The following is a 26,694-nucleotide window of genomic DNA, read 5'->3' as shown; positions in this document are numbered from 1 at the left end:
TCCAAAATTTACTATGTGACAGCTAATCTGTAACAGCTGCGACAGCCTTATCGTAGTCAAATAACCATAGCAGCTTTGAAGACATAGTATACACTAATCATGCCATTTTAATTAAGAGCTAGCAGGTAACTATTGTTGCCTGTAGTTGGCTTGAAGTTCAGCTGGAGGATAACGAAAAGTTCATTGTATACATGAGTACTACAGATTTTTACAACCCCTGTGACTGCATCCTGCAAGGCACCTTATCGGGGTACTCTGCACTCAATATAACACATTGACTATAGCAGGAAAATGGTGATAAAGAAGCCAGTGTTTGACAGAAAATGTTTTAGTGCCACTTTCGACATCACAATGGCTTCATTGTATTTTGAACATGTAGAAGTTTTCTAATGGTATAGTTTAAGACCTTTTTTTTTTCTTCAGCCACCCACTGATGATGTAGGTAAAACTTTTTTTTTTGTTCACAGTACAAGCATGATGTTATGAGAAGGTGCAAAAATTTACCGACGCTCATTATTTGCAGTAAAGAGAAGTGGAAAATACTTCAAGTATCTTGCATTTCAGATGGTGCCTCGCCAGCGGCTCTGAAGCCAGTGTGCATCGTTGTCACGCAAGACAGCACTTACATCTGCAAGGCCCACTTTATGAAGACACCGAAGGGTTCCACCAAAGCTTGTACTATGCGGTACGAGCCATTGGCGTGTCAGAGAATCAGCAACATAACGGCTGTGGTAAGCACCTTTTCAGTGCTCTCTACACTGAAACTCTCTTTTGCGACATGTGTCTAATGCCAAACACAGAATGCAACACGAAACGACATAAATTGACGTCAAGAGTTGTTGTCAGTTTCTTTTTTTTTTCAAATTGTGCTTTGCATTCTAAGTGGATGACAAGACAACTAACAAAGCTTTTTTTTGTATGTCATAATTCTGTACAGCAGCTCTGCGGTGAGAACAAGTTTCCTCTAAGACAAAGTCACTTGGGCTGAATTCTTGGGGCAAGTATGGAGACATTCGTTTAGTGTAGTACTGTATAGGTTTGGTTGAATTCGCTCTTGGCGATTTTAATATACATTTCTTACATTATATTTTAGGGTTCGTTCATCTGCTCGGAGTTCACGCATATCTAGGAAATTTTCTGCCTGCAGCTGTGCAGTATGCAGAATAACTGCAATAGATAGAACTTGGAAAATAGGGTTCACTTAATGTTTACTGAGAATCATCTACATAGAGATGGAGAAATTGAAGGAATACTGACACCATCTTTTGGAGGAAAGTTTAAACTGCCTTATAAATCTGTTTTATACAAAGATAGCTCTGAGAAAGTGTGAAGCTTAGCAAATGGTGATATTTCATTCAAACCTTAATGTTGACTTTCCCATGGCGCATCTACCTACATCGTCACTAGCTTGATGTCAGGCCACAGTACTAATTATGGCGACTTTACGCAGCAGTATAGCTATCTCTGATGATGTCAGGCACCGAAACTTCCAAAAAATGGTGGCTTGTGCGTCACCAAAACATTCCAAATGGCCACTTGTGCATCTCAAACGAAGCCATAGTGTGGAGCGGTCATGGAAATGTCACATCTTGCACGAGTACATAATGAGGAGCTCAACACCATGTTCTGCATCGGGTACAGTAGGAAACAAAACTAGCCTATAAAAACATGCTGCAATCATTTTTTCAGGGTGCACTCACACTTAGCAGTACACTTTCTAGACTCCCCAAAACTTGACCTTTCATTTGATATAAAAAAAACTTCATGTCAGTGCTTTTTTAAGTGCAAGGCGTAGAGGTACTATTATTAAAATAATTCTCATGTACTGATATTCTATTGTACCAACCATTAATTGTTATTTGCATTAAGGCGAGCTGGTTGGCAAGACTTGCAAACACAGACACAGGGAAAAAAAAAACAATGGCATTTGTGCTATCTTCCATTTTCCTGGGTACATGCTTGAGTGTTCTTTGACGACGCACCAGCGATTGATTGCAACATTTTCACAAGTGTAGAACCTGCGTCGTCACTTTTGTCAGAATAAGTCTGTAAGGGTTAACCAATGTCACCAAAAAGTACATTGCTCGCTGATAGACACCTTCAGATGAGCATTTATGAACTTCTCTGGTCAGACCTGCATATGCTTTGCTCGAAAACGCATAGAGGGTAATGGTGCATACACGCAGAATGGTGCCCACACGCAGAATGGTGCGCACACGCAGAACAGTCGTACAAGTAACAGAACGTAGCACGCACCTATGGCACTGCTTGTGAAGTCAACTGTTCGGAGTTTGGAGGTGCGCCCTCTGGTTTTGCCGTCGTTTTGCAGCCAGGTTAAATGTGCCTCAGCAAAATGTGATCGTCAAAATCACGAAATATATACGTACAGTTGCCTGCAGTCTCCGAGACACTACGGCTAATTGTCCGATTACATGTTCCGATTGCTTCTTTTTCAGCATCTCTGCAAGAACGCCAAAAGCGCGAAACTTACCTTCCTGGACGAGGACACTGGGACGGAAATGCAGTGGACCATTGCAACGAAAACAGTGGCAACGCTGCATTCGATACTGAGCACGCTACGAACACCGTGGGAAGAGCTCTTTGGCGTGGAGATGCCTTTGGACATCATCACAGAGTGAAGCCTTCAGCAACAGGCTGAGATTTTACCCCCCCCACAGTTTTTAATTTAACAATGCTATTGACTTACACACGCACGCTGTGAAGCACATTTGTTGCAGAGTGGTGTGTTAAAAGACTTAATTGATGACAGTAGCCCTTTGTAATGCTTGTTAGTTTTAATGCTTTTTTGTTGTTTGTAAAAACATGAAAGCAACAGTGTAAAAATCTTTTGCTAGACTTCAGTAATGTTGCTTGAAAACTATGATGCTGTAACAAACTTGTCGCTGTGATCTTAAGTTTTTAAGGTATGAGCTTTACATATCAAGGGCTTCCTGTCACAAGTATTCAGAAGGGTGCCGTGCACGCGTTTCTAACATGGAACGCGTGTAATGTTTTTATGTCTGATTACCACAGAACACACCAAATCATGCATACTCCAGATTTCGGTTGTGACGAGAACTGTCTTTTTTTTATTCTGTAAATACAATAAATATGACAGTTTTTCTATAGTCCAGACTTGTCTAACCTCTCCATTTTGTAAATATACATGAAAAAATGGTTAAAAACACCTAGAACATTTGCATCGACCGGGCACAAGTCTTTTTTTTTTTTCCGAAGCGAGGAAGAACAAGAGAGAGCCTTCATCCAATGGAATGTACATGTGGAAACAACAGAGAATGGCTTTGGTGGTGCCCGGATTGTCTCGAGTCAACTCCGAGAAGGACGCTGCCACCGTTGCGAAGCATCATTGATGCCGCGGCGGTAGCAAGGTCGCTTTTGGAAGATTGCTGTTCGCCCCTCCCCCCATCTGTGAGTGGTGATATGTTAGGCCCTGCTTTGCACTGGGGGGGAGCACGTGAAAGTTGGGCAAGCGTCCTCGTCTTCTCACTTGGCCTTCTTCTTTTGCTGCTTCTGCTTCTTTTTGTCCTCTTTCCTCTTCTCTTTGTCACGCAAGCTCTGAATGAGCTTGTATGTGAAAAAGCCTGCGAACAATCAACAACATGAGGACGGCCTTTTAAAGAGAGACTAGAGTTTGAACACGTGATAAGCTCAGAGTGACAAGTTTATCTTTGGGAACTCTACTGTTAATATCACCAATTTCACTGTCATAGTTTCTTTCTTGAATAATTGATTGATATGCGGGGTTCAACGTCCCGAAACCACCATATGATTATGAGAGACACAGTAGTGGAAGTCTCCGGAAATTTCGACCACCTGGGGTTCTTTTACGTGCACCCAAATCTGAGCACACAGGCCTACAGCATTTGTGCCTCCATCGAAAATGCAGCTGCCGCAGCTGGGTTTTGATTCCGCGACCTGCGCGTCAGCAGCCGAGTACCTTAGCCACTAGAGCTTCACGGCGGAACGTTTTTTCTTGAATAATGCACACAAACTTCAACACATGATTGCCTGTGGGACATCGCATCTTTAACAGTCTATTTTTCGTACTGTGGCCACACTGGTTCAATAAGATTTCTTGAAGCTTGCCCTCGCCTTACAATTATCCGTCCCCCTCCTGCTGAAACATGCCGTGCTCAGCATCTGGTTGTCATAGAACGTCATGTAGACCTTAGCAAACTCCATTAAGATCGATGACACATCTATAGAGTTGGTGCAGTTCGAGGCAGCTATCATCAGCTGTATTTCGATTTCACTGAATTTTTTTATTGACCACGCACCCTTTTTGCAATAAAGGTTGTGCTGTTGGTACTGTGAAAGCTATTACTTTAGTGTCTGACTCCTTCCCTTCCTTTACTGGCATATGATTGTTGCTACACTGAAGGTTCTTAATAACAGTGTAATCAGAAAGGAAAACACTATTATTAATAGTGATATTCAATTTACAATTAAACATGAATATATATATGAATCTGGGGATCCCAAAATTTTTCATGCATTCCAATTTCATGAGAAATTTAGTGGCGGTTCTTCCCATTGTTAGTAACTTTCACCGTGTGTGTTGCAGTGAGAGAACTAAAGCAAGCCGGCTGTTATGGAGAGCTAATGAAAATTTTGTCACATTGACAATCCATATATTTTTTTTAGGCCCTGTTCGTCTTGCCGCTATGGCATTCGTTTCCTTGCAGATTTAATGCCTCATTACACAGCACCGATCCTAGAGTTTCCTAAATTAAACTAGAGGGGAATCTGGCACTGCAATTGTTCAACGACCATAAGAACGATGTTACATAGATTTGCATAGTCTTCATGCTTACGGGCGGCAAGCGCACCTATGGCTTTATCGCTCTGCTTTCATTTTATTTCACATGAAAGAACAAACAGCTTTGAAATTTGTGACTTGATTTGAAGATGTGAAGGTGGTGAAGCGTAACTGCCGAACATTTGGCCATTTTTGTCTCGCGATGAAGCCACGCGAAGCCAACCCGAGCCGAAAGTAGAAAAATTAGGCAAATCTCTGCTGTACTGCCTATCATTCCCATGCCCGCTGAAGCGCCATGCATTGCAGCTCCGATAGAAACTAGCGCCAGAGTTCCCTCTAGTGTGTATATAGGAAGCTTTATGGCACTGATGACTTTATTTCCACTTTTTTCACATAATATCTGCTCGCACAGGAAGCGATGAAAGTGGGCTTGCAGGCACGCAATGTTCGATGTATTGAAAATGGCACTGGGAATTTTGTGTTCACGCAGTATGATTCTACACCATTACTCAAGACTTCCAAGGGGGCTCTGCAGTTTGATACAGACAATAATTTTATTAGCCCAGGTTTGAGAGTATTGCTGTATTTGTTAAGCACTGCTGTTAAAATAGAACCATTCTACATCTTACTTCGGTTCAGCTGTTTCATCTAATTTTCGGGGGCATATTCAGCAACCTGTTAAGCATTTTCTTTAACCCATTGCACTTTTTTTTTTTTTCGTCCAGCTTTGACTCTGAAGATGTGGTTTCATTATCACTAGCCACTCACTGCAATGTGTAATGGGAGAAGGGAAAATTCGTCACAAAATATGGACCCTAGTCCATTTTTTCACTGCTCCATTTGAGAGGGGGGAGAGGAGAAAGTTTAATTCATAGTTTCCATCCAAGTATGCTTTTTTATTTTTAACCTGAAGTATTTGCATACTATTACAAAGGGGAACTATTGGATGAACAGCAGAAACAGGTACATTGGGATGAGTCTCTGGAATTCCACTAGGTGGTTGCAGTTTTGATTACAGATTAAGTTTACTTTCTGCAACTTGGGTGCTAATGCCAAAGTAGGGCACTAATCTGGACACTCAATTTCACTTGTCAAAAGATCTTCAAACTCGGCATATTGTCAATTCCAATTGGCCCAGCGGGCTGCAACGACCTCCATTGACCTAAAATTCTGCCATTACAGAATTTGACTTCATGTTAGAATATGACGGTGTCCAGGATAACACCCCCAATTTAAAATTAATCACAATAACAACCTTATTGGCAAGTGACACGCAAACTAACATGTGCCAACAGTACAATGAATAAAGAAATGACCGTTTCATCTTGAATGCAGTTTTGCTGAGAGACTGCGGTTGAAAAAGACTTATGCATGTTTGTGCCACGTACAAAATTTAGTACATTGTATAACTCAACACTTAAAAGTGTTCTGCAAGCATAAATTTCGTAGATTGAGAAGAAAAATGGCCAGATTAAACTAGGTAGCAATATGATAACTGGGCTCTTAGAATACAATAGAAACCAGGTGGAGATGTGGCAGTGCACACACAATACAAGGTGCAACAACACATTTTTTAAGCTAGGAGAGCAATGTCATGAAAAAAGAAAAATGTTTGCATGGCACTTTCTTTAGAAGATTTCCAAATAAGCTGCCTATTTTATTGAGTTAATGTACCAGGCCTGCGATATTCATATATCTGCACAATGTATTCTATTTGCAGGCAAAATCCATTACATCTTTAGAAGTTTCAGGCCTACACATAGACCATTTGACATCTTTGCTTTCTCTTTAGATTAAATAAAAAAAGAGCCACCACTACCGTATTATGATTTGTACATCAGTCAGTGCAGTGTAGTCATCTACTGTTTTGTGTGTTACGATTTGGTGTAGCCGTTCCTTTTCCTTCAGCATACATTGAGTAATATTATTCAGGCACAAATTAGTAACGCTCTGCAGCTGTACATATAGAGAGAACCGCTTAGAATGATTACAAAATACAGCATTGTAACAGTGCGATCAATGGCCGATGGTTTAGAAACCGAGGTGATCGTACACACACAAGTGTGACAGTCAGTCTTAGTCGTGATCTTAAGTCAAAGCACCAGTTGTAATAAAGCACAGCAGTTATTAAGCACATCTTTCATCGCTATGACCATGATTTTTCTTTCTCATCTGCAGTGAAATCTTTGAAACCTTTGTGTAATAGGCGTGGTATCGACTCACTGAAACTAATGCACTCTTACGTTCATTCGTCATGCCGGTTATCTTATGACAATTACGTCGAGTATGCTAGTACTCCACCAACGTGAAGAGGTCACAATCTTAACATTAAGCCATCTTTTGCACATACTAACACGTTCAAATTTAGTTTTTTTTAAGTAAAATTGTTCACTGGAACGATTTACTTGGCTTTGTTCGTGAAATGAATATATCTGATTTCATAGAGTCATTTGAGTGATTTCTTTTTTCTTATTCTGTACTCGGTTGCATGTAGGAGGTGACAATATTCACCTATAAGAAAATTGTTGTGATTTAGTTGTTATTCTTTGCTGGTGTATTTTTGTACCCCACTCCTGCAATAGCCCTGAATTGGGCTGCAGTATTTGAAAATAAATAAAAAATGGCATCGAGCATATCAAATTAGTTCAAGCACAGCTATGCAATGATCAATTATTTAAATATATTACACTGGCCAAACTAACACGATTTTATTCTGTGTGAAATGCTAAGCTGTGAAGAAAAATCAAGCTCCTGTACAGTCTCGAGACAGACTTGTGACAATACCTGGTGGCGCAGGACTACAATACACCGCTGTAAATGCAGTTTGAAATTTTTATAAATGAGCTGGTTCTGTAAGCTGAAGCACCTAATGTGAACTGCACATGTGGCAGAATTAGGTCAGAGGTGATAATGTATGTTTTGTGCTATGGTGGAATTGCCAACAGAAAATATAGCTCAAAGTGTACCGATTTACATTTCTATTATACCAAAACCTCCTGTTACAACTAAATTAACGTCTCAAATAACCTGACACACATTCTGCACCGTAAGTGGAACAACATACTTCCTAGGTAAACCTGCTCTAACTTTCAATATTGAAGGACGGTACTGATTCCGTACAAATAGAAAAGGGAAAAATATACGAAGTCATGAAAAAGGATTTGTTGTAACACATTGCAGCACAGTAAACTAAAGAAAACTCCAACTTGTCACGCGATTACGAAGCGAACAATAGTTTGGGGTTTTGTTTTCCACGCAATCGCTAATAAAAACAAATGAACTGGTTACACTGGCAAATTCGCGAGTAAGTAGCAAACCAGCCAAGTCACTGCTAACAGCTTACCGATCGTGGCAACGGGCACGAAAATCAGGACCGCGTACAGAACCATGCTGCCTACACAGGTCGGCCGCCCGAGTGGAAGTGAGCGGCCGATAGTTGCGCGACCACCACTCTCGCAACTGCGACCTCGGCAAAGGCGCTTCCACGCGGAGCCAACGCGACAGGCCACGTGTACCGGACCGCGATCCTGTTCCGCATCGCGATAAGCGGCAGAGCACGCAATCAACTCAGCACAGCCGTCACTCGGGGGTACTACCGATTCGAACAACGCGCCACTCAACGCCTCTCTCTCTGTCGTTTATTCTCCCGTGATCGAGTCTCTCTTTTTGCTTCGGGTACGTGTCAACATGCACATTCGTGGCGAGGTCATCGACCACTTGACGTATGGGTTCCAACTATTTCCGTCGACGACGCCACGTTACGTAACTATTAAAAGGGCGCGCGATTTACCAGCTGTTTCGCTTTGACACGGACGGTTCTGTTCCGTACTACGACTTTGGGGTTTGAAACGATCGGTGGAGGTGAAGGGCAGGGGCCCGTCGGCAATACTTACTGATCATTGAAACTATAATAATTGCGGGCAGAATGAAGACCCAATTGCTGAATCCGTGTTCAATGGGTCCGTCGGGTCCACCGCCGGTCAGGTCGACCATATTTCTTATCCCGCTGGGAGGCGAGCTCCTAAACCCGAGCGAAAAGAACGGTAAGCGAGCTTCTCGCGACGATCTCTCTGCTGGTCACACTAGCCCAGCGCCAGAGCTCGCTTGCAGCGAACCACACTACTGATCGGCTGCTCCGGCGCTAGACGGCCTCAACAAGAAAGGCGTCACACCGAAGCTCCACGTTGGCTGCGCTGGTTTGCGTGCAGGCGCGCGGGCGCATGCTTGGTTCCGTGAGCGTGCGCCAGCTCAGATTCACGTGACGTCACTGCAGTATAAAATTTTCTATTCTATTCAGCTAGTTATCTTTGCGCTATATTCAAATTGACACAAACCAAACTACTAAATTATTTCACGTATTGTAACGTCTAGTATTCAAACGTTTTTCTCAATATGGCGCCTCGAAAATTGCGTTTACGCTATGTTTAGCCACAAAAATAGTCTCTGTAGAAGACCTTGACAGTTAAAAGACAGATAAACAAGATGGCGGTTTGCATTGGGAGTTTAATTTGAGCTGAACGTTTCACCATGAGGTGAACGCTAGCGAAATTGTGCGCGGGCGCCTCTAGAGCAGTGCGATGTCTTTAACGGCGACCACACGCTGTAAGGTTCGCTTGCTAAACCGTGCCGTGTGGCGTCAGTTAGGGACACGCACTGCGACACTACGTCGCGGCGCCCGCACCGCCGCTACATGCCGGTCCTATTTGCATGGCCTGGAACAGGAATGGTTGCGGCAGACACCTGCTAGTCGGCCTTTGTTTCGCACCTATTCGACCAGACGCGGCTCCGACAGCGTCACCAAGTCCACCATCATACTTCAGGATGGCGTGAGCATCGAAGAACTGCCGGTTCTCATCAAGAAGGCCACCGCGGAGTCGCTCCTCGGCAACGATCAGGCGGCGAACTTTGACGACAACCCGAAAGCAACCAGGCAAGGCGCCTCACCTAAGGTCTCGGCGATCATTCAGAAGTGCACGTCGGTAAAAGACGTCTACGTCGCGCTGAGAAAAGCCGATCCCAAGGACCTGACGCCCGCCATCGGTGTTCAGGCGCTCGACAAGCTTCTGCAGGTTCGAGACGTCGGCCTGGACGCGCGACCGAGGCGCACCAAGAGTGCCGAGCCCGAGGGCGTTTCTGTCGTCATCGGCGAGCTGTGCAACCTCATCACGGCCGCCGGGAGCACCGAGGTCATACTGGACGGACTGAAGTGCGTCGTGAAGCATCGGTACGGCGAGGAAGACCGCAAGCGCTACGTGGACACCTTCGTCCAGGTGATACTCGGCCGCATCTGCGACGGTACCATCAAACTGCCCGACCTCTTAGAAGTCACGTTGTTGTTAGTCAGCTGCGGCAGCCAGTACCTGGGCACGGTGGATCACTTCTGGCAGACCATCGTCGCGCAGGCGGTCGACATGCGGAAGGAAGACGTCCTGAAGCTGTACGGCCTGCTGCCGTACTTCAAGAGCTCGCAGAGCGTTGTGCTTCGCGCCGTGGCGCGCAACACGACCAAGAACGTGCTGTCTTTGAGGCCAGAGGACGTTGCGTACATACTGGGCGTGCTCACGAGGCTCAGGCTGGTGCCGCAGAGTCTGCTGACGAGTCTGGCCAAGTGGATCAACCTGAACTTGCACGTGGTGCCCGAAAAGGAGTTTGCCGGCATGGTGCGCAGCTTGCAGGACCTGCGCTACCTGGACGCAAACTCGACCAAGGCGGTCGAGCGGTACGTCCGCATCAAGGGCTCCGGTAGCAACGAGGACACCGTGGACGCCCTGGCCTCCTACTGTCGCGCATTCCGGTGGAGGAGTGAACCGGTGTTCAACTCGGCGTCCGACTTCTTTGTGGCGAATCACAAGGTGCGCGCTTTGAGTGCATTCGTTTGCCTGGTATCGAGAAGGGCTTGATTGGAAAGTGCGGGTGGCTTGCAGTGGTTAAATGTGGCAGGCTTCAGTGGATGGAGAGATGGATGGGCTGTGCTTTTTTGACCGGGCGGCGGATCGCACTCCCTGGCTGTTACCCATAGCGAAGTGCTCAGTCTATAAGTAGTGAAAGACTTTTAGACTGAGTTCCACTCCTCCCTCGATTTTAGCCACCAGCCAGGTTGCCTCCTTTTGGTTATCTTTAGGAGATTGAAGTCTATGGCATCTTCACTGTCGCTAGACCCATGTGTGAAATAATAAAATAAAAATCCAGCCCTGGTGTCTCAGATTCTAGGGGCAGAGCTCTTTGCAGAAAAGTATCAAGTGTCCAGCCATTTCCTCCTTCTCTTCACACTCGCTGGAAAGTGTGTATCCAATTGTACTTGGCTTGGTACATCTTGGTTAACAACACTCCCGTCTTGTCTTCAAACAACACAGGCCTACTTTGAAAGTTATTGTAGATCATTTGTTTGGCACTCTCCTGCTTGAAAGTTCTGTACTTTTCCTGTGCCGATTTTTTCAGCATCCCTATTTTCCAAAGGCCCCACTCTGTTTCTTTAACCCTTTAAAGGGGCTGACAACTGGCCACAACGTAGAATTAAATCCTTGTAAAAATTAAGAGACTGTAAAATATAGTGACATTACGGCATCATTTTTATGCTGTGAGTAGGAATTGTGTTTAAATGTAACAAAGAGCCGGTATGTTGTACAGCCTTGTAGTGGAAAAGATCCTGGAAGTTTGGATATGGAGTCGATCACTTTGCTGTACGTAGTCACACAGTATGATGCTGTATTTTGCACCATAATTAGTCCTTATAATTAGAGTATATATAAGCATTCAGCCCCACTCAGTTCTGTACTGCTAACAAGATAAAAGGAGTTGCACGTTTAGAAGTAGCATTGCCTTTGCAGTCGCCAGTGGGCCTTGTTGAGCTCCGACGCACGCATGCACAGTAAATCATTGCACTTGAATACGAACTGCTCTTGTGCTCATTGTTTGTAGCAAATGTTTTCTCACGTGTATACGACTTTATATTCACCGTGGATGGAAAAATTCTGAATACAGATGTTTCGTGGTGTTTTCTCATTACATGATTGGGCACTCTGGCCAGTGAACTTTCCGTTGCAATGAAGAAATTGGGCCCCATAAAATTTGCTTGCGAGTCTCTTTAATTAAAAACTTCCTTTTTGTTTGGTCTTCCCCTTCTAAGTAATTTTTGGTTTGCTTTCTTCCATATTTTCTATCAATATTCCTCATGTTCAAGTTGTTGAAAACTTTCCTAGCCTGCCGTTTCTCCCCCAGTTCTATTAATTGCTCCTCGAATCCTAGCTATCAACCTCCCTGCCCTCAAAAGATGTTCATCACATGTCATCTTGTACCCCCTCGACTCTGTGTATTCCCATGAACTCCCAAGACAAGCCTACCTATGTCGCCTTGCTCAATTTTCAACTTTGTTTGTATCTCTGACCTGGCGCAGTAGAACACATTGTGAAATATCGAACCAAGAACCTTTTTCAAATCTATGTAAATCCATAGTGCCCTATTTTTCATTACAGCTGCATTCGTGTTGCCTTTTGTTATTGCTTATCGTTCATGTTCCCTTAAAGGGGCCCTAAAACACTTTTTTGAGTAACCATAGAATTAATTCATTGGAAAAGCATATTGCCTCACAAATTCAACGCCGCAAAAATAATAAGAATCCGTCCAGTACGAGTGGAGTTACAAAGATTTGTCACACGCTGCAATCGCATTATCTCTTCTCTCGTCCCGACAAAAGGGCTGGAAACTAAGATGGAAGGGGCAAACAAAAACTGTCACGTGCGCCTGGTGACCTTGAGCACTTTTTTCTTCTTTTTTTCTTCAAGTGCGCAACTTTTTTAGCGTGAACGCGCGTGCGCACGCGTGGACAAGTAGCGGTTTCTTGCGACAATCTCTGTAACGAGCGAGCATGCCATGTTGAAATAGATGGGCTGATAGATGGGCTTTGTACGTGTGATTTTTGGGCATATTGCGTGATTTATCGGGAGAATGAAAGCAATTTTTAGCTGACTTTGATACTTTAATATGGATGCCAGACCGCATGCTGCGCTATATTATTTTGCTCGCGTGTTGTCGGAAGCCTCTACTACCGATCGATAGCATTTTCTGGCTGTGCTCAAAAAGTATTGCAGGGCCCCTTTAAGTCTTGAACCCCATTGATTAACCACATGCTAGGATATTTGTATCTATCCACTACCTCCAGTATAATCTCCTTTATTTGAACTTAGTGACGTTATTACTATTATTATCAATGTTATCATTATTAAAAATCATCACTGACAATTTTTCATTGATAAACATTAAACCTGGCCCACCTATCTCTACGATGAAAATGTCTGTCAACCCCTGCAAATCTTCCTTGTTGTTGCCATTAATACTATATGATCCACATACATCAGTGCTGGTAATGACCATTCAATACATTTTTTTCTTGCTTGACCAAAGTGTGGCTAAGCCAAGTCTACTTTTCTCTAATTTGGCCTCTAATCCTTGTACAAACAGCATAAATTGCAAATGTGACAGAGGACACCACTGTCTGAGCCCCCGTTGTATCAATATAGACTCGAATACTTGGTTTTTCATTTTTATAACTATCTCATTACTTTTGTAGACATCTTTCAGAAGATTAGTTACTCCACCTGCCGGATGCAGTACGTCCAGTATTCTACACAATTCTTCCTTAAACACGTTGTCATATCTTTCCTTGATATACAAAATGCTAGCCATAGAGGCCTGTTTTTCTGCCTTTTCAATGCAGTATATTCGTGCAAGGAAAGAGTTTTGGAGCCCCGAATTTCAGAATCCGAGTGTGTTCTAATCTTGCATAAGAAAGTGTTGTAATCACTGTTGAATTTTTCGTGCTGTTTATCAGTGGTGGCATGAATGTTCTAGAGAAGCCTGTGAAGTATAACATTTGTAGAAGTTCTGCTGACATGACACTGGAAAGAGGAAGAAAGAGCATGTATTTTTAATGTCTTTGCCCTTTGCTCATGCTTCTTTGAAGAGTACATATGTGGTATTTTCACTTTTTTTGAGAAAAGCAAATTTCAGAAACTAAAATTGGGCTAAATTTCACGGGAGTGTAAGGTGGCCTAAATATCTTTAGATTCTAAAACAGTCTGAATCTAAATGGGGCAGTCCTTGCCCATGCTATGAAGGACTGTAGCGATGGAAGCACACGGGTGATCCAATTTTATTGTAAAATATTGCTATACCATACTTTAGAACTGTTTTAGTTCTTTTTTACGAAATAAGTCAAGTCTACTTGAATGTTCCAGTCTATAACAGCCAAATACAAGTTTGGCTCATGAATATTGACAATAGTGAGCTATACAAGTTTTAGGTGCAATATAGATTTGAGGTATTTAGGGTACAGGAACACGCTGGCAAAAAATGGTTGGAGCAGGCGTGACCTTATTGCCAGTAGAAAAATGGTGTATTTTTCTCAAGCTCCAGTTAAAGTGCTCATAGCTCTTTTATTAAAAAAAAATGCCACATATGCCTTTCTTTTTGTTATTAAACCCTAGAAACTTCAGAGTGGGAACAGCACATGTTGATAGGCAACTCAATTTCGTAGATTTTGTCAGTGACTTTGATGTTGCTAATTTTTCTGCATTCGTGCCTGTTGTCTAACAGCTAGCGGTGCCCCTTCAGTGCCCTTTCATAATTTCAATGAGCAATTTCAATGATATTGTTGGAAAACATAACATTTTTTTGTGATTACAACTTGTTTTTCATAAAACTTGGTGAAACATCCGTAAAGCTATTGGGCAGGCACAAATTTATAAATTTAATAGAAAAACACCGGAGAGCTGGCAGTTGTCAAGTTGGCTGTACCTGGCTTTGATGCACGTGAACGACACAAAGCCTTGTGTGCTAACAACTTGTCGCTGGGTAAAGCTCACCCAGCTTAGTTGGTAGTTGCAGACTCGGCGTAGATCGGACTTAGTTGGCAGAAAGGTGGACCACAGGTCTTGAGATAAATTCAAGCTTACAACATATGCAAATAGTTCCCATCTATGGACCATCATTATGCAACTTTTAACAATGTTGTGAGTGACATCTTTTCACTTTTTCTTGAAGCCCCGCTGTCAGATATGTTGGGGTCCTTAATGCAAGTCAGTTAATTAATTATTCTGTGAAAATTTAGGGATTCACTTGTTTTGTATGTTTTTGGTTTGACAAATGAAGTGTACTGAAGCTTCAACTTTTGTCTCCAGAATGCATCTATAGATATTCATGTTAGAGTATCCTATGGTGGGTACCAACAGTACAATACCAAAATACCCAAACCAGAGAATACTTCTCATCGTGGTACCTAGTGGTAGCCATGGCGGCAGTACCAGTAGCTTTGCATGTCTGTCAATTAATAACGTGCAATTCTTCTCGTGTGGATTTGCTATCAGTATTTTGATGCATCTAGAACAAAATTGTTGCATTTTATATTCATTGCTGGCACAAATTTATTGCAGGCTAATATCGGCAAGTGACATATTAGGTTACATCATTGTGTCTTTGCTCCGTATTTTAAGGTAATGAGTGTACAAGCAACGTGTTAACTGTGCATGCTGATATGTCATTTACTGTGTTGGTGTCGTGAAATACTTATATTAATACTTAAAATTGTGTTTCTCGTTCTCAAAATGAATTAGTAATGTGCAAACAGCAATTGGTTATTAATAAGTCTAGTTGTAGATTAGCAGCAGTGTTGTGTTCTCAATGCTGAGCTTGTATTGTTTTTTTTTTTCATGCTAAATTTGAGGTACAGATGGATTTTGTAATTTCATTGCACGTAAACAGGTAATGTCACTGCCAGCGGCTGTGAATGTGGTCCGAGCCCTTGGTTACCTCAACATAGTGCCCAAGAATGCAATGGAGTTCTTTGGCTCCCTGGAATGGCTGCTTCGAGAGAGGTTCAACCAGATCCCCTCCGACAAGCTGGTTGACATGCTGGTTGCCTGCTTCTACTTGCAGAGGTATCCACTCAACTTTGTCAAGAAGGTGTTCAGCCCGCACTTTCTCGACAAGATGAACGGTGAGTGAAGTCCCGCGTCACACTTAGCTGCATAAACGAGGCATTTAGTGAAGCATCACTGCATGCTTTTTAAAGTGCTGTTGTTTCAGAGGGACACAAAAGTAAAACACCAGATCACTTTAGATAAAATAGTGTTCTGAAAGCATTATGTACCTAACTTTTGCATTCATGTTGTTATCAGAAGAGAAAATGTAGATAGAGGCTTCATTTTTAAATTTAAAGCCGAAATACCTGTACCCTAATGTTGGTGTGATATCGTGAATTTCAAAGCTCTTTTTCACATTTTTTGACAACTGAATGAGTTGTATTTGAGTACACAAAAAATGTGGCTTAAAAGTTACATGAAATCAGAACTCATATCTGTACATACATTCATTTCATGTGTGACAGACTAATTTTTTGATGTTTATTTCAACCAGTCCGAATAGTTTCTGATAATGTTGCCTTCAATGTGAGAAGTTGTGGTGTGCGCAATGCCAGTACAGTTGTCATTTTGGCTCCTAACTTTCAACCTGTTCCTTGTTTTGGCTGGAACGCTTATTCCAAGAGTGATGGACAGCTAGTTGTATTGTGTATTATGCTTTTTTTATGCATGGTTGCTATATTTGATGAGGTGTTTACTACCTTCACTATAATTCGTTGCTTTGAATGTATAAAGCAGTTAATTTTGGTACCATTTTAAAATTTTAGAATCATAAACATTTTAATTTTAGCGAATCCACAAAATTTCCAATTTATTCGTGTATTAAGGGAGAAATTTGCATACTTGTAACAGTGGCGCACGTGAATACAGCTCATAAGAGTGCTATTTAGCAATTTTTGAAGCAATTAAACAATACCTCCTAAAGGTGGAGAAGTTGTAGTGCAAGAAGCATCTTTCATTCAAGTCTTGCCTTTTTTTTTTTTTTTGCCTTGAAGTACCAGTGAGAATTTTTAAGCTAAGAAAGACTCAGCACTGAAACTCAGTTAAACACATATGACGATTCTGTAGACTAAGTCTATTGCTATGAGTTAGTAGACATGTATATGTACTATCTATGTATCTATGTTGGTAAATTTATGTATTTATGCACTATCTCAAGAAATTTATAGATGAGCATTTTTTTAAAACCTACATAAACCATGTAACGATTTTACAAGAATTTGAACTATATAATGTGATTGCTATATCTGGTGGTACACCGATGGTCAGTTTTCATGCAAGTTATTTACTGATGTACAAGTTTTTCTAACCACTCCCAGATTGCTTTTCTATATTAATTCCCTCATAGTTATCCTCGCCTCAATTGCTAGTACTTGTTCATGAGTGAAAAGGCACACTGTGTAAGTGACACTTCTGTATCAGCAATGAATAACTCAGTCAATACATTGGTGACTCAACCAGTCAACTTATGTAGTGCACGTGTAGTATAGAGGGAGAAAATTTGTGCGTAGCTTAGGACCTTCTCATCTGGCATTCTGAAGGGAGCCTAGAGCAAGGTGAACTGCGTCGGACGCACCAGAAACTGAAGTTTTTAGACTCGGCACTCTCATTGGAATGCAAACAGTATCACGGCCCTTATTTACCCAGGGACTACTCATCAAAAAGTGTGAAAAGAGGTAAGTGGTTTTTGTATAGTTCAATAACACGCCGACTCAACTGATGTGCGTTCTGAGGCCACATTTGGCAATTCATCTTAGGCCGATGGACATGATTCGTGGTTGGTGTGCAGACAGTGGCAGTAACTACTATACCATTAAGAAAATGTAAGTTATTATAATAAGAAAATACTTGGTTATCTCTTGTGTATCACATGCTCAGGTACAGTTTAACCTTGTGATGAGAAGACCTCATCTGACACTCAAATGCCTTTATTAATGCTGTATTCATTATATTCATATAAATACTTTACTTGCTGATATTGGAGAGATATACTTTAGAGTACCTCATATTGGAGTGATGAAGAATGATTGAACAGTAAATGCTACTCATATCTTTAGTTGTTATATTGAGGTTCGACAACTCTTTGCACCACATATAAACCGAACTTGCTAGCACATTTGTCAGAAGTGTTGCATGAAAAGTGACAGGGTTCGATGTCCCTGAACTGCGCATTGGTTATGAGACATGGCTTGGGTTCTCACCTTTTGTTTATCTCAGGTTATTTCACCGTTATTATCACTAGCCCGTTTGAGCTCACTGCAGGACAACGGCCTTCTCCCGGGGTGTTGCTCAGGCCAATTCTATCATGTGCTTGCAAACCGCTTAGATGTTTTACTACCCTTGACTACGCTTCCCCTCCCTTGGCATTCTGTAACCCTGTTTGATGACTGCTATGGCTATCTGCCTTATGCATCACTTGGCCTGCCTAGTTCCATTTTTTTCCTGTTAATGTCAACTAAAATATTTGCTAACACTACACTGTTTCCTCTCTAACATTATTTTTGTTTTATTTATTTACAGATACTGAAGGCCCCTTTCGGGCCCATGCAGGAGTGAAAACAAAGAAATACATTGACAGAAATTCGACATATAACTTGACAATACATCAGTGTTGCTTGACGTAATTTCAAAACGTACAACACACATAAGGGGAGGCGTAAATATGCTTACACAATCGCGTGTAAGCATACGATATGGTATGCATACAGTAAGAGAACACAATGATAATGTTTTTCAATTTTGAAACGACACTTCAACCAAAGCTTATATTACAAATACGCTGAGAAAACACCTCTAATGACACAGAGTTGACCGTCTCTTCAGGTAACATACTTCAATAATAAATTGTTTGAGGAAACAAAGAAAACTTATGCAAATTAATGTGGCTAATCGGTCGCCTGATAGTCTTACTGTGATGAATTCTCGCTGATCGTTTGAAAGGCTCTTCGATCTAGTGTTCCCGCGACATATTGAAGTGATCGTAGTAAAGCTGATAGAGGAATTTTAATCTAGATATGACCCTACGCTGCTCAAGTGTTTGAAGGTTTGCCCTATTACGTAAAGTATTTACACTAGAGTGACGCGAATAAACAGAATAAGTGAATCGCAAAGCTAAATTTTGTACTCCTTCAATTTTACTTATTAAGTATTGTTGGTAAGGGCTCCAAATGAATTATGCATCACTGTTATCCTGTTTCTTGATTATATACCTGATGTTTTCCATTCTGTCGCTTGCTGTGGATTCCCTAACTTTTCAAAAATATGTGTTAACTTCTACCTTTCTGTCCGATACATTAGAAATGTCGGTATGTGATGATTACGAAGTCTCCTTTCCAAGGGCTGCAGTAAGCTGCTCGCCACAATTCGGCAACTCCTTCTGAATGAAACTTATCCCATTTCTAATATATGTAGTGCTTAAGCTTTGTCATATTCCTTCATTCGTGGAAATGGGACCGTGGCAATCGAGAATCAAGCCAATGATCTCACGACAAGCAGCAGCACGACATGACTTCCCCGACTTACTGTGGCAAGTCAGGGAAGAAACTGCAAGCATATATGCTCGTATCGCAGCAATTCTGTTCCTGCGAGTTTTTTGAAACTATCATTTTGCCTTTTGTCATTGGCTTCAGCAGAGAAAAGCCAGTGAGATTGGAATAGAACGGAACAGAAAGAATTATGCTGGCCACACCCCGAGCTGTTGTATGTATACATACGACAATGCTTGATCTATCGTACGAATGTATGTACGAGCGCAGATTAATGCGTGGGGTTGCGCATAGTGTGAATCCCGGTATGCGTAACCGCTTTCAGACGGAAGGCTACTGCGCCTGATGTGCTCGATGCAAGACGACATGGAAGTGATTCTGGGAGGTGAAGGAAACTTCAGTTTCTCCGTGGTGCAGCCAAGGCTGCCTCTCTCCGACATGTACATTATCGGTAAGCAGTTGCCGGATGATTAGCAAAGATGTGGGCATACGTGGTTTTTGTTGGTTAGAAATGTGGAGTGTGCACCCGTTCACAACCATAAACTAAATGCTCTTGCATTCTCCCGCATTGGCTGCTATAAAGTTGTCGCTCAGTCTCTTTTTACAAGTGTCCTCAATTTATAAGAAAATCCGGCTTGTTTTTGTAGATGTCTGTGTTTTCCCATATTTTCACTTATACACACACACACATACACAGTGAGCGCTGTAACCTCTGTTATGTGTCATACAGGCTTGCAATCTCGTGCCTTGGTGTCTTGCAGTAACGTCTTACAATCAGAACGTGTTCCATGTATTGTAGTAACTTCATGTGCTAGTAACGCCAGCAAATCGACATTCTTTTGTTAACAGGTTTTTGTTAAAGCTCACCTTTTTCTCTTTGCTGTGTCTAGTCTTTTAGCGCGGCATTCGTTAGAGCGATTAATAAACGTGAACTTATTTTCTGCCAGATTATGTTGTGCAACTGAACAAGCAAGGAAAGCCAATTCCCGTAGATGCTGTCAGTGGGGTAGATAAACGGTAAGCAGGAGCTTCATTATTTCAACGGTCTTCAGCAATCATTTGCAGAATTTTCAGTTGTACACCTGTTTTGTTTTTCAGAGCGTGGTACTTGCTTAAATGCCGACAGTGAAACTGCATTTCCGAGGAGTGATTATACTGATGATAATCAATAACAATTTCTTCTAATTACTTGCTTTTTGTAGAAAATACAGAAAGCAAGGCAGCTCACATTTTTCATACCTGCCCCGTCAGGAACGCGTGTACTGACATGAATGGTAACAATAATTAAGTGACTACACTTTATTACAAGATTAGGCATGTTTGTAATTTAGTAGAGGCTAGGAGACCTTGTCTACGAATGGCCTTCCCGGCCTGCTGGATAGCCCTTTGTTTCGGCCTATGGCATAGCACTTTTTAGCACAAAGTGATGCCACAAGCAAGAAGACGGGACAAAGCGTTGGTGATAGGTTGGGACATTACTACAGTATATGTTTTGTAGGACTTCCTTTCCGTTTTGCATAGTTTGCATTTATTGTGTGGGTAGATACTCTGGAGGGTTCGAGCTGGAGCCGTTTGTTTCTTGCGAGATTCGGGTGGAGTAAAGAGTAGACCTGCCTTGCTTCTCTGTGGTTTTGTTTTTACTATTAAATGTATTACTGCATCGTTAACGCTTTCTGTACTTCAATTCTAACCTGTAAATCAATATTTTTTTTTTGCTGTGTATGAGACTTGCCCTACGTGGCAAGCTGGAAAAATTGATTGGCAACGGCAAACATGTACTGGTTTCGGATGCAGCTCATGTTTACGGTACTTACGATAACAGCTTGTCAGTCTTGTTCTTCTTTGAATTATGCCTTCATTATAATGGAGTTTTCAAGTCATCACAGCAAAAAGATTTTGTTGGCTGCACTGGGCAGCCATAGCCATAGGTTGGCAAAACCACTCATGAGATGATTCACTCAGACACAGATTGGGCTGGGAGTTCGAGTGAGTCCAGATGTGGAAATTTTTCGCGAGTCTGGTTGAGGTAAATGTGGGCGAGTCTGAGCCCAAGTTCAAAATGTATTTTGTGAGTTAGTATGAGTGAACTCCACATTCATTTGCTGACCCATGGTTGTAGTACGCCATTTATTAGCACTGTGCTGAGCATATTAATTTATGATGCATCTAGCTCATGCTGATCTCTTCATCCTTCTTCCATTTCTTTTTCTCTTTCGCTCTGTAACTACCACCAGTGGTTAGCCAGTGCTGCAGTTAATTAAAGGATGGTACATTCTTAATGTTGACCAAGTAATCTGGGTTTTAGTTCAAGTGACTTAGGAGGATGTTCGTGTTCTGTGCTTTAACGTGATAAAAAATTTGTGCCTTAGCACATACCAGAATAATAAAGACTGCACTATGACTATATGCATATGAAAGATATGCATATACAACAGTCTGCATACAGTTCTCATTTAAGATATCATGATTTGCTGATTTACTTAGTAACTGTCTGTGACTGTCACAGAATGAAGCGCAATATATATGTGGAACAGTCGTAACATTTCTAGTCTCTCTGCCTACACAACGGAGATCGAAAGAGCTGTTGCTGTTAAAACCGAGTGATAGGAGTTTGAAATAGTGCGTATATTTGGTTCTCCTTGACTTCCTTTAAGCTCTACTTACATTTAAGCTACTGTTCAATATCTGGGATGCTTACTCATTATGGTGCGGGTATCGTGTTAATGGTGAATGCGTGCTTTCTGCTGACCAGGTTAGCTGTGATCATCTCCCTCCCAGAGCACTACAGCATGGACAGCCTGCACGCGATGGGACACCATGCGACCCGAATGCGGCTTCTCCGAGCGCTGGGCTACATCGTCGTTGAGCTAAAGTACGAAGATGTCCTGAAGACTAGACCGGCATCTAAGGAAAGGTTGAACTACCTGAGTGCAAAAATCTTAGCCCCATCTTGACCGTCACATAAATTAAAGTCATGCACTGCGTTCACTCCTGTACAGATAGAATAAATTATTTAGGTTTCATTTTGATGCTCTCTTTGTTTCATTTCTTTGCAAATAGTCTACCCACTAGTAAATGTAACAACGTAGATTTTGTGAACATGAAAAACAAATGCAAAATTTTCATTGCTGGTAACAATGCATAATAAATATATGCTTAGAACAAATGTTACAGTAGTTTCTTTCATGTTAAAATATGACACTTTTCAAATGAGGTCCGTAGTCAATTATTGGTTTATTTCTACAAGATGTACGACAGATGGAACATGAACAAAATTATAACAGTAGGACGAAAAATTGCTCATTTTCCTTTTTCATCGCAACACATTTTTTGTCTCATTCCACCATTTTAGTAAATTGTTGAGTATTATCCTGTCTTGCCTAAATTTGGCCTGTTAAATAAGAATGAAAGGTTCGATCAAACTTCTCTCATCACTGCAGCCCGATACTTTAATCATTAGGCCTTGGTTACACGCATTCATCTTTTGTTCTAGAGCTGGCAAGACATGAATCATGTGCACACTTCTTGCATTCTTCTCTTGTGACAGCTGTCACTTTGTGACTGACTGAAGTGATGTGACCTACTGGGCGAGCTGGTATAGATCAATATCAAAATGTAATGCAAAGAAAATTGGACACAGAAGAAGATAGTTTCTTTGAGAAGCCACGTCCAGCTACACTGCTTTCACGATTGGTCAATAATTATGCAGCCTTAAAGCAGTGAATGCTGCAAAAAACCTGTGCAACTTGTACGGCATTCATGATTGACCAACACTGAAGGTGTTTTAATGTTTCCTTTTTTTCTTTCGCCAGATTTTGTAGGCATATAAGCACCAACGGGTGTACATATGATTGAAGTACGACAAGCATTTTGAGGATTACATCACAATCCTAATTTTTCCAATGTACCACTGCCCAGTACCTATGTCTAACTCGGCAAACGGATGGTGGATGTTTCCTTGTGTGTTGAATGGCATGAAAAATAAATATCGCCACGCTCACTTTGAATTATAAATTCATCATAACTTCCATCTTGACGGCATTTTCACGCAGAACATGCCCATCTTAAACACGTCAGTCTATGTTTTAAAACATATTGAAGCACCAAACATTTACAGACATGTAGATCCCAGCAAAATGCTTCACATAATATTGATGCTCACGGTGTGTTAGATATTTGTTATTCATCTTTACTTGGCTAATTTTACACAATTAGTGCAAATTGATTAACTGACAAGACATGACATGACGGACACAAAAAAAAAAAAAAGACCAGAATACACACAAGAAAGCCTTTTGTTATTTTTCTTTGTGCTCTTTGTGAAGCCATGCTGACTTGAGCAGCTGTCAACCAGTCGCTGGAGTTGCGAAGTGCACTGGAACATGACATGGCGTTCTCAACAGGAAAGTAGCAGGCACACAGTTTTCAATAGAGGAAGTGCAGTCGAGCAAGATGACAATTATTGTTGTAAAACGCAGAGACTCTATATGCATCCTTTTTGCTGCGAAAGCTGTACGAGATCATAACGCGGGTCACGTGCGGCGCTATAGCTATCCGCTGGTGTCCGTAACCAAATTCGCAAGAAATAAGAAAGAAAAAAACAAACTCTGTAAATAAAAAACGCAAAGGACACAATGAGATTCGGAACCCGGGTCCGTTGCGTGCAGACCCAGTATTCTACCACTGAGCCTCGCCAGTGCTTGTAACTCGTTTCCTAACTGGCCTTGGGCAGGCTTGATGTTGGCAAAGGAATGGTACTAATACAAGTAATGAAGCAAAAACTGAAGGAACAACCAGGTGTCACACAATACAAATTGCATAACGAGTGGGTCGTCTGATGCTCCAGGCCATTTACAAAAAGCTTGTTTATGATCACCTATTGCTGGTGGTGCATACCCACTTCAGGATTAATTCGTCGTCAGCCACTGCATGAAAAATTCCCACGAAAGTCCTTGCACGTGTGTAGGGAATACCACGTTTCTTCAAAGATTGACAAAGGATAGCATGGTAAATGCCAGCCTACTACACAAAAATTATGACTATTGATGGCATAGTGGGTACCCAGCAAGTGTGCTTGTAATAGTTACCCAAAGCGCAGGCCTGGCCATTTTTTTTTTAAAATGTTCCATTTTTCCGGTTCATAGCCAATGCAGCAATTTTTTCATACAGTTATTTCTATTTACTCATTGAATGGCTTGATTAACATGTGTGCTATCATTTTTCAATTGAATTAACAATTAAAGAAGAGTTTTGCAGTGACACTTGTCTAGTAAATAAGTGAACTGTAAGCCATCAAAAAAGTGAAGCTAATAATATTTAATTATCTATTGCAATTAAATGAAAGTGCGACAGTTTGAGTCTACAGTGTATTATTCTCAAATGCCATGTATATTGCACTATACATGCATATAGCACTCATTCTATGTGTTCATTCAGTTCAGTTTTCTGGTTTAATGCTACTTACGTTGTTCTGCGGTTCTTACAGAAAACCTTTCGTTATTCAGAGCTCTCGTTGCCAGTTTTGTCACAATAAAGCAATAACACTACTTGTAACATTACCAGCTTCCTAAATGTGCCTTGTACTCATCACAGTTGAATTCCTACTTTGATGGCACAGGTGAGGCACAATGCCTGCTCTTCTGAACAGTAACAAAATTGCGCCGTGTGCTCATGCATTTGCCTGTTGTATTGGCAGTTAAACAGTGCTAGCCAACAATAACGAATGAAGGGGCAGTCACAGGACCCACGCGGTTGGTCTCACTTGACCTGTGCTTTGCCAAAATGCCAGGTGCGGCTCACTCGGTACAGCTCGGTATCTCGTGTCCTTCCACAATCAGCGTGTGCCGAATACCTTCTTTTTTTCTTCCGCTGCTCGCCGCAGTGATGTAAGCCTGGTAGGGCCCCACTTGGAAATGGGTCTCGGTTCCTCCGTCTACAAATTCTGGCTGAAATGGAAAGCATTTCCTCTCATGTGCATCGAGCACGAGCTGCTGAGTGTGAGGGGGCAGTGTTGCTGCACTTACCACAACATCGACTTTTTCTCCATTTACGTATACGTCCAGAGTGTCCTTCTCTGCAAACGGAAGGAGCTTTGCAAGAAGTTGCAGGTTGCATTTGTTTGTACAATTTCCACATGTCCCTACATGTGTTACATTTACTAGAGTACCATATTACTGCAGACATGGATGCCAGTAATAATGTCTGTAATGACATCTGGTAATACTGTTCAACAGCGATGCGTTAAAAATGTTCTTGAGCTACTGCATTCTCTCGCGAAATTTTCTTTCAAAAACCGCATGTTAAATACTAGTAGCTGCTCATGCTTTTAACAGTAAGGCCAGCAGGGTACAGTAGATTATTTATGACATCGTCAAGAAACCACAATGGCGTGACTTGTCAAGAATGCAATTAATGATAGCTCTATGTTCCCTCCTATTAAAACCTTTCGCCACTAACCCGGCTGGACAAATCTCCAGAATGTGATAACCCGGTGTATTTGGCAAGCAGTACTCTTGGAGAACATCTGAGAATGAAAGGTAATATAAGAGTGCTCATTTTTGAGCACAGCGCTGGACAGATGAAGAAGCAAGAGTGCTCACCTAGTACTACCCTTGTTGGTTGTTCGAGTAGGTTCACAATCCACGTGTTGAGTATTTTCGACTGCCTCTCTCTAAATTTGTCGAGTTGCTTGCCGTCCACGATGAGCGAATACTGGTACGTGAAGCCGCTCAACGCTTTGATCACGACCATGCACTTCGCCCTGCCCACTTCAAAGAGCTCCGAGCCGACAAGCTTGAACATCCAGTCTCGTCGCACCACCTCCTGCGGGCAGCGAGGAGAATTCGACGCCAGTAAAGGTTTGGCGATAAGCGGTAAGTGACAAAGTGTGGTGCGTGGTAGTGCTCCATCGTTCGAAGTCGCTCTTTGTGCCGTTGTGGTTGTGCGGCGCACTGCTTGTTTCGGAAAGACACGATTGCCGCAGTCGCCTGGATAAATTAGCTTTACAAGCACGAGTGTCCCGCTCTTCAGAGCTTAGCAGTCTCCACACAACTCCGGCTAAGCGCGCAGTGACTTCTGACTCAAGAGCGTACGAGCAGAGTTAGTTGTAAAATGACGTACCTTTCCGTCAACTCTGATCACTCTTTTTCCGGTGGTCGTTCCGTGTTCGAATTCGATCTTGTGTATCTTGTCACTGAACGGAACTTCCCAAATAGCGACAGTGTCAGCCATATCAGCGTTAATATGCTAGTTACGATAGGCGGATGCCACAAAAAGATAAGCGAGACAAACTCAAAATAAAGTTGGCAGACCTTAAAAGATGTTAATCACGCTCTCTCTAAGCGCATAACGCGCAGGTTTCTTGCCATACCGCGCCGGTACTTTGCAATGCAAGAATCAGCCGCGTTATGCGCAAGGCAATTTTCCTACTCGCAAGGCGTCAACACAGTTGCCATAACAACGGTTTACGATGTCAGTGCAGCTTCTGCTGAGCTTTAAAGCATTACAAATTGTTGCG

The 26,694-nt window shown here is 42.0% G+C and overlaps 4 protein-coding genes across 10 annotated transcripts in view; 2 read left to right on the top strand and 2 right to left on the bottom strand.

Moving 5' to 3' along the window:
* The window catches only part of LOC119172332 (serine/threonine-protein kinase 11-interacting protein), a 49,951-nt gene extending 46,823 nt beyond the window's left edge, over window positions 1–3,128 (top strand). The window contains exons 23-24 of the mRNA XM_037423385.2: window positions 565–731; window positions 2,457–3,128. Coding sequence (XP_037279282.2) covers window positions 565–731; window positions 2,457–2,639 — 350 coding nt within the window. The 3' untranslated portion in view covers window positions 2,640–3,128. The remainder of the gene's footprint in view (window positions 1–564; window positions 732–2,456) is intronic.
* On the bottom strand, window positions 3,061–8,958 carry LOC119172334 (uncharacterized). 2 transcript variants are annotated; one of them, XR_005109945.2, is made up of 2 exons: window positions 8,124–8,467; window positions 3,061–3,602 (listed from the first exon to the last, which is right to left on the bottom strand). XR_005109945.2 is itself a non-coding variant. In XM_075893613.1 (2 exons), exons 1-2 carry the CDS (start codon window positions 8,771–8,773, stop codon window positions 3,505–3,507), a joined length of 198 nt encoding a protein of 65 aa, XP_075749728.1. In that variant the 5' UTR covers window positions 8,774–8,958; the 3' UTR covers window positions 3,061–3,504. The 2 variants fall into 2 exon arrangements, 1 of the variants encoding a protein (XP_075749728.1); XM_075893613.1 differs by lacking the exon at window positions 8,124–8,467 and adding an exon at window positions 8,674–8,958.
* Window positions 8,959–9,030: 72 nt separating this feature from the next.
* LOC119172333 (FAST kinase domain-containing protein 3, mitochondrial) lies at window positions 9,031–22,201 on the top strand. 4 transcript variants are annotated; one of them, XM_037423386.2, is made up of 6 exons: window positions 9,031–10,632; window positions 15,536–15,770; window positions 17,235–17,369; window positions 19,504–19,629; window positions 20,126–20,195; window positions 21,931–22,201. In XM_037423386.2, the coding sequence occupies exons 1-6, from the start codon at window positions 9,358–9,360 to the stop codon at window positions 22,130–22,132; spliced, it is 2,043 nt and encodes a 680-aa protein (XP_037279283.2). In that variant the 5' UTR covers window positions 9,031–9,357; the 3' UTR covers window positions 22,133–22,201. The 4 variants fall into 4 exon arrangements, 2 of the variants coding, with proteins under 2 accessions (XP_037279283.2, XP_075749722.1); XR_012894954.1 differs by lacking the exons at window positions 20,126–20,195; window positions 21,931–22,201 and adding an exon at window positions 19,323–19,392; XR_012894953.1 differs by lacking the exons at window positions 20,126–20,195; window positions 21,931–22,201 and adding an exon at window positions 19,323–19,432 and having other exon boundaries at window positions 19,504–19,623.
* LOC119172330 (fas apoptotic inhibitory molecule 1) lies at window positions 15,174–26,660 on the bottom strand. Of its 3 annotated transcripts, XM_075893612.1 has the most exons (5): window positions 26,298–26,660; window positions 25,778–26,000; window positions 25,202–25,267; window positions 25,030–25,123; window positions 15,174–15,797 (listed from the first exon to the last, which is right to left on the bottom strand). In XM_075893612.1, exons 1-5 carry the CDS (start codon window positions 26,406–26,408, stop codon window positions 15,794–15,796), a joined length of 498 nt encoding a protein of 165 aa, XP_075749727.1. In that variant the 5' UTR covers window positions 26,409–26,660; the 3' UTR covers window positions 15,174–15,793. The 3 variants fall into 3 exon arrangements, with proteins under 3 accessions (XP_075749727.1, XP_037279280.2, XP_037279281.2); XM_037423383.2 differs by lacking the exon at window positions 15,174–15,797 and having other exon boundaries at window positions 22,394–25,123; window positions 26,298–26,648; XM_037423384.2 differs by lacking the exon at window positions 15,174–15,797 and having other exon boundaries at window positions 22,394–25,123; window positions 25,202–25,251; window positions 26,298–26,643.
* Window positions 26,661–26,694: the final 34 nt, after the last annotated feature.

The sequence above is a fragment of the Rhipicephalus microplus genome, chromosome 4, assembly GCF_043290135.1.
Source record: "Rhipicephalus microplus isolate Deutch F79 chromosome 4, USDA_Rmic, whole genome shotgun sequence".
Lineage (NCBI taxonomy): Eukaryota > Metazoa > Arthropoda > Arachnida > Ixodida > Ixodidae > Rhipicephalus > Rhipicephalus microplus.
This window is presented reverse-complemented; position numbering and strand designations above follow the sequence as displayed.